At 35.2% G+C, this 15,640-nt stretch overlaps 1 protein-coding gene across 1 annotated transcript in view; it reads right to left on the bottom strand.

Moving 5' to 3' along the window:
- The window catches only part of SLC9C1 (solute carrier family 9 member C1), a 97,389-nt gene that overhangs the window by 59,433 nt on the left and 22,316 nt on the right, over positions 1–15,640 (bottom strand). The window contains exons 8-12 of the mRNA XM_057696409.1: positions 15,064–15,207; positions 13,218–13,392; positions 6,120–6,201; positions 3,984–4,150; positions 2,080–2,205 (exon numbers count right to left, since the gene is read on the bottom strand). Of these exons, the coding sequence (XP_057552392.1) occupies positions 2,080–2,205; positions 3,984–4,150; positions 6,120–6,201; positions 13,218–13,392; positions 15,064–15,207 (694 nt within the window). The remainder of the gene's footprint in view (positions 1–2,079; positions 2,206–3,983; positions 4,151–6,119; positions 6,202–13,217; positions 13,393–15,063; positions 15,208–15,640) is intronic.

Below are 15,640 nucleotides of genomic sequence, written 5' to 3'. Positions count from 1 at the left end.
ACCAGCTTTTAATTTTATTGATCTTTGCTATTGTTTCCTTCATTTCTTTTTCATTTATTTCTGATCTGATCTTTATGATTTCTTTCCTTCTGCTCACTTTGGGATTTTTTTTTCTTCATTCTCTAATTGTTTTAGGTGTAAGGTTAGGTTGTTTATTCAATATTTTTCTTGTTTCTTGAGGTGGGACTGTATTGTTATAAACTCCCCTCTTAGAACTGCTTTTGCTGCTTCCCAATGGCATTTTTCACAGAACTAGAACAAGAAATCTTACTATTTGTGTGGAAACACAAAAGACCCCAAATAGCCAAAACAATCTTGAGAAGGAAAGATAGAGTTGGTGGAATTAGGCTTCCTGACATCAAACTATACTACAAGGCCACAGTGATCAAGACAATATGGTACTGGCACAAAAATAGAAAGGTAGATCAATGGAACAGGATAGAGAACTCAGAGGTAAACCCAAACACATATGGGCAGCTTATCTTTGACAAAGGAGGCACGAATATACAATGGAAAAAAGACAGCCTCTTCAATAAGTGGTGCTGGGAAAATTGGACAGCAACATGTCAAAGAATGACATTAGAACACTTCCTAACACCATACACAAAAATAAACTCAAAATGGATTACAGACCTACATGGAAGGCCAGACACTATAAAACTCCTAGAGGAAAACATAGGCAGAACACTCTATGACATCCATCAAAGCAAGATCCTTTTTGACCCACCTCCTAGAATAAAGGAAATAAAATCAAGAATAAACAAATGGGACCTAATGAAATTTAAAATCTTTGCACAGCAAAAGAAACCATAAACAAGACAAGAAGGCAACCCTCAGAATGGGAGAAAATACTTGCCAACGAATCAACAGACAAAGGATTAATCTCCAAAATATACTAGTAGCTCATGCAGCTTAATACCAAAAAAAGCAAATAACCCAATCCACAAGTGGTTGGAAGACCTAAATAGACATTTTTCCAAAGAAGACATACAGATGACCAACAAACACATGAAAAGATGCTCAACATCACTAATCATCAGAGAAATGCAAGTCAAAGCCACAATGAGGTATCACCTCACACCAGTCAGAATGGCCATCATCAAAACATCTAGAAACAACAAATGTTGCAGAGGGTGTGGAGAAAAGGGACCTCTCCTGCACTGTTGGTGGGAATGTAAGCTGGTACAGCCACTATGGAAAACAATTTGGAGGTTCCTTAAAAAACTAAAAATGGAAATACCATATGACCCAGTAATCCCACTCCTGGGCATGTACCCAGAGAAAACCATAATCCAAAAAGAGACATGTACCATAATGTTTATTGAAGCACTATTTACAGCAGCCAGGACATGGAAGCAACCTAAATGCCCATCAACAAATGAATGGATAAAGAAGATGTGGCACATATATGCAATGGTATATTACTCAGCCATAAAAAGGAATGAAATTGAACTATATGTAATGAGGTGGATAGACCTAGAGACTGTCATACAGAGCAAGTAAGCCAGAAAAAGAAAAACAAATACCTTATGCTAACTCATATATATGGAATCTGAAGAAATGGTACTGATGAACCCAGTGACAGGGCAAGAGTGGAGATGTAGGTGTAGAGAATGGACCTGAGGACAGGGGCTGGGGTGGGGGGTGAAGGGGAAGCTGGGATGAAGTGAGAGAGTAGCATAGACATAGATACACTACCAACTGTAAAATAGATAGCCAGTGGGAAGTTGCTGTATAACAAAGGGAGATCAACTCGATGATGGGTGATGCTTTAGAGGGCCAGGACAGGGAGGGTGGGAGGGAGTCGTGGGAGGGAGGGGATATGGGAGTATATGTATAAATACAGCTGATTGACTTTGGTGTACCTCAAAAACTGGTACAAGAGTGTAAAGCAGTTATATTCCAATAAAGAGCTTAAAAAAATAAACAAATGGGACCTAATTAAACTTAAAAGCTTTTGCACAGCAAAGGAAACCATTGAAAAAAATGAAAAGACAAGCTACTGAATGGGAAAAAAATATATGCGAATGATATAAATGATAGGACAATAATTTACAAAGCGTATAATAAAATACTAACTATTTGTGCCGACAAGAGACGCCTGTTGGCCAGCTCCACTGCTTCAATGTTAAGCGTCTCATCTATTTCCCTGTTACAGTGTGGACATTTCACTTTTTGATGTTCTGTTGTTTCTTCTTGGCCCAACTAAATAAAACACAAATCAAAACCAAAAAACGATACATGAACATTAACATACTCTTTAGCACAAACCTCAAGCAATTCACATACCAGTTTGCTTTAAAAGAATACAGAAAATCTGCCAGATACAGAAAAATGTTCAGATGAGTTTTCTCATCATTTGCAGGTCTTTTAGAAGGAAAAATAATTGCCAGTTTTAGGGGGAAGGAGTTATATCATATCTTTACCTTTGCATGGCATTGGTAAAAGTTTATAAAAGCTACTACATTTTTGATCACACTTGAAACCACAGGTTCTACAAGTGTGGTCACCCAGTACCACCAGTGTCACCTGGGTATTGTTAGAAATACACATTCTCAAACCCCACCACAGACCTGCTGAATCAGAAACTGTGGGGAGATGGGGCAGCAATCTGTGTTTTTACAAACCCATTCCATGATTCTGCTACAGCTAAAGTGTGACAACCACTGCTTTAAACTGATCACTTAAGGTGGAATAAGAAGTGAACACGGCTGTTAGGAGATGGGTATATGGATAACTCCATTTTATAGGTGAAAAAAATTGAAGTTTAGATAAAATAAAAGGTTTATAAAAGATCACAAAGCTATTTATTAAGTGACAAATCTAGGATATGAACCTAGATTTTCTGAGTCCAAGGCCAACGTTCTATCTGTGACACTAGAATATCCCTCATGTCAGCATCATAAAGAGGAGAATATAGTTGTTTAATTATCTGCCTTCTAAAAGAGATCAAGTACCAGAGTGGTGACCTCAACCCTGACTTTGCATTAGAATTAGCTGGGTAAGTGGATTAAAAATACGTATTCCTGAGACCCTCCTCGGACCATCTGTATCAGAATCTCCTGTCTATAGGCTGGGAAATCAATCCATATTTTTAATAAGCTTTCCAGGTGATTCTGATGCAACCAGATTAGCGAAAGTGGCCTTTCAGATATTGGGAGCTATTATAAAAAATCCTTAGATTTGACTTGGTACTTTTCTAATACAGAAATCCTGGCAATATTCCTGCAGATACAGGGCTTGATTCTGGGCCCCCATTTGGAGCTTCAAGCACCTGGTAGAGGGTATAAAATGGAGTTTTAGAAATCCTATTTCATAGCAACCAATTATCTTATGTCTACACTCCTAGAAGTTGGCCTTTCATATTGTGTGATGCAGGATAACATTGCAATGAAAATTGGATGTAGTATAGGAGATGGCAAACCAGAAGAAGCATTCAACAGATCCCAAGACAACTTTTAGTATTTCTCCTTGTGGCAGTCATATTGCGGCAATCATGACTGCTGATGAATTATGTACTCACATATGAATAAGAAGTCTGACCATGAAGAGCCTAGAGCGTATCTCAGAGGCAGGAGGTGACATTTCATCACATCTAATCATATGATACTGGCTTTGAATTCTATTTTATATTACAAAGTAATATTAACTGCAAACCAGGGCCTAGCAAGTACTTGGCTATACAATAGCCTAAAAAAATACTGAATAAATGCTGTCCATTCTCAGTCTAGTAAAAAAACTAGCCATTTTCTAAAGCTCACTCTCTTCTTTTTTTGCTATCTTTTAAAGGCAGCTGCAATACACCACTCCTTCTTTTGAGTTTACAATATATATTTCCTCTATGCTCAAAGGGGTTGTCACTTCTACTTTGCCCTACTGTGATCACAAATTTCCCTGAGAATTGTGAACGAATAACATTTATGCTTATTTAAGGGCAATCAAATCTACTCTGAAGGAATAAACAAAAGATATTAGTTGCTTACTGCATATGGGTTTTGAAGTATAATTGCTTTATCAACCATGTTCCAATCTGCATTAGCAAGATCTTTGTCAAATTTGAGTGCAGAGGCTGCAGATTTGGTTAGTTCTTGAAAGTGCTGAAATGTATGATATAGCGCTTTATACTTCGTTGATGTGACATCATGAAGACCTTTGATACAAAGAATACATTTTATAAATAGTAGACATCATCATTTTGATGATATAGAATATATTTACATATATACATATAGGAGATATATATGTAGGAGGTATAGATATATATATACATATATGTACACAAAGCATGTGTACGTATATACATATATTTCCTGCCTATATGTAAGATCATATATATGATAAGTATTTATGATATATATTTATTTATCTCCACATATATGTAGTTGACCCTTGAACAACCCAGGATTCAGGCATGCCAACTCTCCACGCAGTTGAAAATCTGCGTATAACTTTACAGTTGACCCTTCATATCTGTGGTTCTACATCCTCAGAGTCAATAAACAGGTTCGTATTGTACTGAAGTACATATTAAAAAAAAAATTCACATCCACTTATAAGTGGGCCTCATAGTTCAAATCCACGTTGATCAAGGATCATGTTGATCAAGGATCTATATGTGTGTGTGTGTGTGTATATATATATATATATATATATAATCTCCAGACCTCATTAAAGTTTGAAGGACTCACTCTAAGACACGAATTCCCTTTTTCTGAGCCAGAGAAGTTTCTTTGAAAAGCAATAATGTTCCATGACCAAATGTTCACTGCTCTTAGTGCAAGTAAGCAGATGCTCCACAACAAGAATTTTAGCTTTGTTTAGCTACTAAATAGAACATCTGATACTCTGCAAAATTTTACCTCTTTAATCTGTTCTTCCCATTCTACTATGTTAAGGTTCAGAAAATAAAAAAAGGAAAAAAGGTAAATGGAAGAAAAGTCTTTGTTGCAAATATGAAGATAAAGGCACAATATTATGGGCCTCCTAGGTGGCGCAGTGGTTGGGAATCTGCCTGTCAATGCAGAGGACATGAGTTCAATCCCTGCTCCAGGAAGTTCCCATATGCCGCAGAGCAGCTAAGCCCGTGCGCCAAAAGAAAAAAAGGTGCAATGTTATCCATAAAATGAAATTTAAGATTGGTTAAGAAATGCCATGCGAATGAAAACTGTGCGTGTAACAGAAAGGGTGATAGAGCAGTTAAGAATACAATGGATTAAAAGCATTAGAGCAATTTGTTTTTAGTTCTTTAACAGCCGTATCAAGTTGTGTGACCTTAGACAAAAACTTCTAACTCTTTAGATTTCAATTTACCAATTGCAAAAAAGTAGGGGATTGAAACACTCACATTACATAATACAGTTGCCTCCTAAAACTGGTATTTCTGCTTCTACTGTCTTCATAGCCCTCAATCAGCTATGCATAGAACTAGAGTTGTCTTTTTAAGGACTTATTCATAAAATTACACTTACTTGCTTAAAACCAACCAAGAAATCCATTTATCCTTTAGAATTAAAATCTTAAAATTCAAGGTCCTTCATTACCTACCTCTTTCCCTACCTGTCCCCTCTGGACTTCCTCCGCTATTGCCATTGTTCTCAAAGGTTCTAGCACCTTACCCTCTTCCCTTGAACACACTCATATTCTGATTTCCCCAGGAATCTACCACCTGTTGTGTTTTCTATTTTATTTTTGTGTGGTGTGTTTACTTTTATGTGCAAACGACTGCCTGATATTACTTTATTTGAGTTGTTTTCTGTCTGTTTCTCCTCTCTCCGATGTCAGCACCATCAACTCAGAAATCTTGTCTGTCTTCGTAATGTATCACTATCAGAATAGTGACTGGCATATAAAACATTTGTCAAATAATTGAATAAACTTGTATTATTTTATTTAATCTGGACTAATGTAAATAAGTAATCTTATGTACAAGATTATTGCTTATTGGCCTAACAAGCTTATTGGCCTAAACAATTCATATGACTTTACATAGAGATCCAATTTCCTCTTCGATGAGGCACCACTGATTTGTATTTATATGCTTCTTTCCTCATTATTAGCAATTCTTTAGCATATTAGGAATATTTTTCTCTTCACTCAGAATATGAATTAGCAGGGCTTACCGAGTTTAGTAACTGCCATTGGCAAAATAAATCTGTTGACAATCAGGCTAACTAAGGTTATTGACACTCCATGAAATAATATCTGGAAGAGAAAAAAAAAAAACCAAAGTAAGTTTTCATCACAATCATATAATATACCTATATTTACCAATGTAAATTAAGCTAGGTTGTGCTCTGTCAATAGATACTCATGGCAAAGGAGAATTTGGATGTCAGGTATTCTGGGGATTCTCTATCTTCTTGCAGGTCCTTCATTCACATTTTTGGAAGCAAACCAAAAATCAGGACACATAGTTTGGCAAATATTTATTTACTTATAGAGACATTAGGAGAAAATACTTGTTCTTAAATTCTGTTACTGCACTTCTTGAGCCCTGAGAATATACCTGTACTTTACCAATTCTCATCCACCACACACACCTCCATGTACATAGCCACGCAGTTCTCTGTTCAACATCACCAGCATATCTGTATCAAATAACTCTCTCCACCTAGGAAAAGAGAACAACTCAGGGGCCTTGGTACGTTTACTCCACCTCATTCTTTGCCTCTCTGGCTTCCCTTCATTGCCAGCAGGGAGGAGTAATTGATGCCTTTGGTGCCACTTGTTTCTTTTTTTCTCTTCACTTATATCCCAAGTTAATCTCCATACACAGATGAAGCAACACTTTTCAACTGATACTGCATACTTCCATTGACTTGTGGAATTCTAACTTGCAGAACTTATTTTAAACTCGTAGCCAGTCCTCTATTCTTTGGCTACAGATGGAGGTTAGAGACAGGGCATGAAACCACACCAGAGGCTTTCAAGGTTTCACACCAGGATCACTCGAGAAACTTTATTGGTGCCCAGGATGTTTCCACGGAATATTCTGATTTAATTATTCAAGGGTACAGCCCAAACACTGATAATTAGAAAAACCAAGGTATAATCTACACACATTGAAATGTATTTATGTATCACTGATAAATTTTGACAGTGCATACACCCATATAACCCTCGATGCTATCAAGGTGTAGAATATTCTCATTTCCCTCCAAGTTTCTCCCGTGCTGCTCCAATCAATTCCCACCCAACAGGAGGCAACTACTCTTCCTATTTCTATAGGTGAGACTTGCCAGTTCTAAAACCTCTCGTAGTTTTAGCTTGCATGTCCCTAAAGTAATGATGTTGAGCATTTTAATGTGCTTAGTGGCATATATCTTTCATTTTGAAACATTTGTTCAAGTATTTTGCCTATTTTAAAAATTGGGTTGTTTTTCTATTATAAAATTGTAGAAATTTTGAAAAATATATTCTGGATAAAAGTGCATTGTCATACAGATGGCCAACAGGCACATAAAAATAAGCTCAATATTACTAATTATTAGGGAAATGCAAATTAAAACTGCAATGAAGTATCATCTCACACCGGTCAGAATGGCCATCATTGAAAAGTCTACAAATAACAAATACTAAAGAGGGTGTGGAGGGTAGGAATGTAAATTGGTGCAGCCACTATGGAGAACAGTATGGAGGTTGCTAAAAAAACTAAAAATAGAATTACCATATGATCCTATAATCCCACTCCTGGGCATATATCTGGAGAAAACTCTAATTCAAAAAATACATGAACCCGAATGTTCATTGCAGCGCTATTTACAATAGCCAAGACATGGAAGCAACCTAAACATCCATCGACAGATGAATGGATAAAGAAAATTTGGTGTGTATATATATATACACACACACACAATGGAATATTACTCAGCCATAAGAATGAAATAATGACATTTGCAGCAACATGGATGGACCTAGAGATTATCATACTAAGTGAAGTAAATCAGACAGGAAGACAAATATCATATGATATCACTTATATGTGGAATCTAAAAAATGATACAAATAAACTTATTTATAAAACAGAAATAGACTCACAGACATAGAATGCAAACTTGTGTTTACCAAAGGGGATAACAGGGGTGAGGAGGATATAAACAAGGAGTCTGGGATTAACATATACACACTACTATATATAAGATAGGTAAATAACAAGGACCTGCTATATAGCACAGGGAACTATACTCAGTATCTTATAATAACCCATAATGGAAAAGAATCTGAAAAAGAATAGCACTTTTCTGTACACCTGAAACTAACACAACTTTGCAAATTAGCTATATTTCAACAGAAAATACAGAAAAAGTGCACTATCAAATATATGTGTTATGGATGTTTCCTGTTTGTGACTTAGCTTATCCATTTCTTTTTTTTTAATTAATTAATTTCTTTATTTTATTTATTTATTGGCTGTGTTGAGTCTTTGTTTCTCTAGTTGCTGAGAGCGGGGGCTACTCTTCATTGTGGTGCACAGGCTCCTCATTGTAGTGGCTTCTCTTGTTGTGGAGCACGGGCCCTAGGCACGTGGGCTTCAATAGTTGCAGCACATGGGCTCTGCAGTTGTGGCTCACGGGCTCTAGAGCACAAGCTCAACAGTTGTGGCACACGGGTTTAGTTGCTCCGGGGCATGTGGAATCTTCCCAGGGCAGAGCTTGAACCCGTGTCCCCTGCATTGGCAGGCAGATTCTTTAGCACTGTGCCACCTAGGAAGTCCCAGCTTATCCATTTCTGTAAAGCTATCTTTTGATAAACAAACATTTTTAATGTTGAGAACTCCAATTATTATTGGTTTTTGTTCTCAAAACCCTTTGTCTATTCCAAGGTAGCAAAGGTACCTCTTATGTTTTCTTCCAGAAGTTTTAGAGTTTTTGATTTTATATTTAAATCTATGATGCATCTCCAATTAGTTTTACATATAGCGTGAGGTAAAAATAGAGGTTTTACTTTCTTTGTCAACTTATTTATCTTATAACTGGAAGCTGGTACCTTTAGATTGCCTTCATCCATTTCCTCCACCTCACTCACCACCTCTGGCAATCACTGACATATTCTCTGTTTCGATGAGTTCAGTTTTTTAGATTCCACAAATAGTTTTTTGAATGTTAAACTAACATTCCTGGACATATTTTTGGATAAAATCTATTTCTTTAACAGATATAGTGCTATTCAGATTTTCTATTTTCTTTTGTGTCAGTTTGGCTAAGTTGTGTTTTTTGAAGAGTTTAACCACTTCATCTAAGGTGTTGAATTACTTTGACAAAAAGTTGTGCGTAGTTTCTATTTATTACTCCTTTAGTAACTGTATAATTTGTAGTCATGTTTTCTTTTCCATTATCATAATTTGTTCCCTATCTCTTTCTGTCTCTGTCTCCCTCTCTTGTTCTTTTTCAATGTTTAACAATTTAAAATAGTTGTAGATTCACATACAGTCTTAAGAAATAACACAGAGATTCTGTGTAATACTTACCCAGTTGCCCCCAAAGGTAACATTTTCCACAACTATGGTAGAATATGACAACACGGATATTGACAGGGACACAGTTGAGACTCAGAACAGTTCCCTTATCATAGGTGTTCCCCATGTTGCCTTCTATAGTCACTTTCATTTCACTCCCACCCTCACCACTTTAGTACTGGCAACCACTAATCTGTTCTCAATTTCTATACTTTTGTCTTTTACGAGTATTATATAATTGGAATCATAAAGTATGTATTTTTTTTTGAAAGTAGTGTTTGCACTCAGCATAATTCTCTGGAGATTTATCAAGGTTGTTGCTTTTATCAGTTTGTTCCTTTATATTGCTGAGTAGTATTCCATGGTGCAGTTGTACAACAGTGTATTTAAACATTTACCTGTTGAAGGACATTTGAGTTGTTTCCAGAAGTTTGGTTATTATAAATAAAGCTACTATAAAAATTCATGTACAGGTTTGTATAGACATAAATTTTCATTTCTCGGGGATTAATCCCCAGGCTGTATGGTAGTTGCATATGTAATTTTTAAAAAGTAACTGCCAAATTCTTTTCCAGAGTAACCATAAAATTTGATATTCCTACTAGCAATGTATGAGTGGTCTAGGTTCTCTGCATCCTCACCAGCATTTAGTGTCATCACCATATTTTATTTTAGCCCTTCTAGTAGAGAGGTGATATCTTTTTGTGGTCTCAATTTGCATGTCCTCAGTGGCTAATCCTCTATATATCCTCTTCAGTGAAATGTCTCTTCCTGTATTCTGTCCATTGGACTGTTAAAATTTTTAATTTTTTTAAAAATTTATTTATTCAATTGCACCAGGTCTTAGTTGTGGCAGGCAGCCTCCTTAGTTGTGGCTCATGAGCTCCTTAATTGTGGCATGTGAATTTTTATCTGCAGCATGCATGTGGGATTTAGTTCCTTGACCCAGGATCGAACCCAGGCCCTCTGCATTGAGATGTGGAGTCTTAACCACTGAGCCATCAGGGAAGCCTCAAAAGTTTTTAATTTTGATGAAGTATTATTTCTTCTTTTTTTTTCTTTTGTGGATTATGCTTTTGGTGTCTTTGCTAGATTCCAAAGACTTTATCCCAAGTTAAAAAGAAGTTTTCTAGTTTCACATTTATATGCAATTCTGTGATCCACTTTGAATTAATTTTTGTAAAAAATGTGAGACAGGTCAAGGTTTTTTTGTTTTTGTTTTTTTTGTTTTGTTTTGCTTATGAATGTCCCATTCTTCTGCACCATTTGTAAGACATCCTCTACTGAACTGCTTTTGTACCTTTATCAAAAATAGCTGCGGATGTTTGTGTGGATCTATTTCTGGGTTCTTTATTCTGTTCCACATGTCTCTCTCTCTGGCAATACTACATAATTTCCTTGACTACAACTGTAATAATGCCTTAAAACTGGGTATACTGATTCTTCCCATTTATTCTTCTCTTTCAAAATAGTATTTGTTATTTTAGTTCCTTTGCTTTTTATTTCTTGAATGATTGTATGTGGTATTGTAGCTTTAATTTCCGTTTCCTTGCATCAATTGCTAGTATATAGAAATACACTTGATTTTTTATACTTATTTTGTATCCTGAGACTATGCTGAACTCACTTATTAGTTCTAGGAGGGCTTTTTTCCCCTCTTCTTTTCTAAGACCCTTGAAATTTTCCAATAGATAATCATATTATCTGCAAATAGGGATAGTTTTATTTCTCCCTTTTCAATATTCATGTTTTCTTTCTTTTTCTTCCTTCCTTTTTTTCTTTCTTTTTTCCTCTTTCTTTCTCTTTCTTTCTTTCTCTCTCTCTCCTTTTTCTTTCTTTCTTTCATCTTATGGAAAAGCCAGAACATCCATCATGATGTTTAACCAAAACAGTCAGACTAGACATTCTTGGATTTTTCCCAATTATAGGGTGAAAACATCTTTCACTATTAATTATAATGATACCTGTAAATTTTTTGTAGCTGTTCTTTATCAACATTAGGAAGTTCCCTTATATTTCTATTTTTGAGAGATTTTATCATAAATGGACATTGATTTTTGTTAAGTCCTTTTCCTGTATCAGTCGGTACAATTCTATAGATGTCAATTAGATCCTGTTGGTTGATGATGTTGTTTAGTTCTTTCAAATCCTTGCTGATTTTTTGTCCAGTTGTTCTACTCTTTGTTGAACAAATTAGAGAAAGGAGTGTTAAAGTCTCTAACTATAGTTTGTCTATTTATCCTCTTAGTTCTCAGTTTTTGCTTTGCACACACTTATTTGGAAGATATTCAGTTCAGTCATTGAACTTGTGAGTAGTAGAGACAGGATTAACTTAATATTTTAAGCTTTCATTGTAGTGTCTCTTTGTATTAAGAAATTAGCTGTAGGATTCAGCCAAATTAAATTAAGGAAGGAGTGCTACTTTCTTCTCAACTAGTTACTACTGACGAGACATCTCTCAAAGTGATTCTATTTACCAAAGTTTTATTTCAAAGCAGGTCTACATGGCAACATTACCATCATCATCATCACAGCTCAGATTTATTGTACATTTACTATATCCTAAACAATGTATTAAGCATGTTAGGTATATTTTAAATTTCTCATAATAACCCTTGAGATAGTGGATTGTGAGATAGCCAGATAGATCTAGCTCATACCAGTTTGTGAAAGCTGATCATTAAATTTTCAGGAAGTATATGAGCTGATTGATGTTCTGTTGGTGCCAGTGATCATACAATAGGAATTGGCAAACACTACAAACTAGGGTCTCTGAGAAAGTTACTTAAATATTTACTAGCAAACCATTGGTATTATTACTAAGTCTGTTTTGGAAAAGGAAACTAACACGTGAGGTGGAAGGTGGGAATTAAATAACTTGTGGATGGCCACACAGTAAATAGCAACCAACTAAAAATTTCAGAACCCAGGTCCATGTGCTTCACCATTACACTGGTCAGGATGTATGATGATGATGATGGTTTTGATTATTCAGGCAGGTTGAGATAGGTTGAAAAGAGGGAGGAGGCTGTGTAATATTAGATACTTTGGTTTTAAAAGTAGTGTTTGAATATTTAGCTTCTTAATGTTTGGATTATTATTTAATTAAATAATAATAATGACCTTGCCAGTGTTCCCTTTACTCTAGAATGTATGTAAAAAACAAAAACAAAAACAAAAACACACAATGGAAGTATTAGATGTGTTGTGATGTCTGCATAGACAATTTCTTAAAGAGTTCCTTGAAGTTATCTTATTTTGAGATGAAGTAAAGTCATGCCTTTTATGTTCTATTAGGCAGAGTTTGGGGGTTCTATCTTAGAGATAACTTCCCTTGAAAATTAAAATGTCTTAGTTCCTAGCATTACTAAATGTGGCCTCGTAAAGTTACAAAAGGCAACAGGGCCAATTGTAAGGAGGTTTCTGCTTTTCTTGAGTAGGTATTTGGAGTAAATAAAAATAGAAACATTTATTGAGTGCATACTCTGTATCAGGTACAATTTTAAATGATTTATAAGTTCCAATTCCCTTAACTTTCACAACACACCTATTTTGGGGGAGTGTGATGAAGGGATTTTGGGATCACTGAGGATGGGGAAGAGGAAAGTTGCCAGTTGTTTTCGCCCTCCCCAGTTTTCCCATCATAGCTAAATCACTCCCACAGTCCAAGTGGTTGAGTGATCTCACCACAAAAGCATATTTTAGTACACAGAAACAGTTTTCATAAAATATTCAAATTAAAAAAAAAAAAATCTTTCTTTACTTGAGATTTCTCCCTCTCAGATCCAAGATAGTATTCAGAGTAGGCAAACAGAAGAGCCATGTTTATATTAGGAGTCCCTTTCATTTCACTCCAGACCATTATGAATGCCCAGCGCCAGCTGAAACCATGACCAAGTCGAGACAAAAGAGGACTCAATAACAGAAAGACCAGCAGTCTAAGAGACAAAACAGATTTTAAAGAGTTATTTTTGTCATAGAAATTTCTTTCCATCCCATTCTATGCTAGTCCAGTCTATTCCCTGTGGAATTACGAACTCTCAGACAAAGGAACCATCTTTCACACACTGTTGGCATGGCACCAAAGGAAGGCAGAAGGGCATTCCATTCAGAAACATGCCAAGAGAAATGGTATTATTCTTTTTCTTTCCTTCTGTTAGGTAGGTAGTAAAGTAATTCCATATCACCTTTGAGTGGTGCTTCTCCAGGTGGAAAAGAAAATGTTAGAGATATTTTGTAGATGTACTCTATTCTGGATCCCCAAAACAAATAGAAGCAAATCTAACACACAGGAGAGAAAATAATGTTCTCTCTTTCTTTTTCTTTGTATATTTTAATCTTACTGAATCTGCCCAGTATAGGTCAATTCACTTCTATTTCTTCTTCTAGTCACAGATCATTCTTCTATTGTATACTAATTGTATCTGATAATTTGGGACTAATTTCCATTTACTTGGCACTGGCTGACTTGATGTTGAGGCCCAACTAAAGAACGTTAGAATGTTAACAATTTGGGTGATGGAGATAAAAGAATTGTTATGGCGGGTTTCGTCTTCTATGTCATCTCCTTTTCAGTTACGTAGGCAAACTGCTTTCTGCCTTTTAACATTGGAAAAGGGGCTACAAAAATTATTTAGGCAAAAAAGGACATTTACAAGGAGGACTTCCATATAATTTACTTATTTACTTGTTTGTTTTAGACATATGATAATTTTATTTATTTTTTATTTTTTATGAATGAAAGATAGAAAAATGGAACCTTGATCTTCAACACTTCACCTTAGTAAAAAGTAACATAACATAACATAGCAGAATACCAGAGTCGTCAGAACACTGAACACAGCAGATATCAAATAACAGTGAATAAAAGTGAATAATAATAGTAATGATGTGAAATAATAGTGAATAATAATTTAGGAGCAAAGAAAGGTTATCTTTCTTTTTTAAAAATTTTTATTGGAGTAGAATTGATTTACAATGTTGTATTAGTTTCAGGGTATACAAAGTGAACCAGTTATACATATCCACAAATCCACTCTTTTTCAGATTCTTTTCCCATATGGGCCATTACAGAGTACTGAGTAGAGTTCTCTGTGCTCTGTAGTAGGTCCTTTTTAGTTATCTATTTTATACATGGTAGAGTGTATATATCAATCCCAATCTCCCAATTTGTCCCGCCCTAATTTTTAAAAAGGTATTTCCAGCTATACTTTAATAATAGTAAATGATTTGTTATATAATATTAAGCAAACAAGGCAAGATAGCATTTTTATTTATGATAGGTGTTTAACTTCATGAAACCTCATAGAATAAAAAACAATAAAAAACACTGGAGGATATATGAAATGTTAGTAGTGATGGCCTCTAGGTAGTAAGATTATGAGAGATTCTTTTCCTTTTTCTGATTTCCAAAAGTTTTACAACGTACTTGCATTGCTTTGAAATGCAGTTAAAAATTGAAAAAAAAAAAAGCAAAAAACAAAAAAACACAGCGTGGAAAGTTTGAGTGGACTTTTCATTCCAAGGAATGAAACATTTCTGTCATTTAAAGAATATCTTCATGCTTAGTCAACATCCTATAAATAGAAAAATTCAAATGACTTTCTTACCTGAAAACAATAAGTGTTAAGTAGACATTTAATGAATAATATATATCAGAAAATGATATATATAAATATATATGTGCAGGAATTAGAAGTCCAATGAAAGTAAACACCATAAGAAAAGCAACAAATGATAGACAATTCCAGAATCTGCATTTTTAGAAAAAAAATGTAATATAGTTAATTATAGTTAATCTAACACATTCAATGCAAGGCTTATCTACGTGAGGCATTGTGCTAGGCATTATAAAGAAAATAAAGATGAATAAGGCAGTCGCCAACACTCAAGGGGCTTATAAATTAACTGAGGAGAGGAGCACTGAGGCAAGTAAGTACTTCTAAAGCAATTGTAACCAGTTTACACTGAATGTAAATTAGCGTCTTTATTTCTGGATTGACTTTGAAAGACATGTTAGGTTGTAGCTATGCTATTCGACAAAACTCATTCAGGCACTGTGGTTCAAGCAGCTCGAAAATACTAATTGTGAAGTTCTTGTATCATTAGGAAGAGCTAAAATTGTTTATTTTGAAAGGAAATACTGAGCTACTCGTCTGATTTACATACTGATAGAATTAAGCCTTT

This window comes from Hippopotamus amphibius, chromosome 10 (genome assembly GCF_030028045.1).
Source record: "Hippopotamus amphibius kiboko isolate mHipAmp2 chromosome 10, mHipAmp2.hap2, whole genome shotgun sequence".
In the NCBI taxonomy this organism is placed as follows: Eukaryota; Metazoa; Chordata; class Mammalia; order Artiodactyla; family Hippopotamidae; genus Hippopotamus; species Hippopotamus amphibius.
Note: the sequence above shows the minus strand (reverse complement) of the source record. Positions and strands in the feature narration are given on the sequence as shown.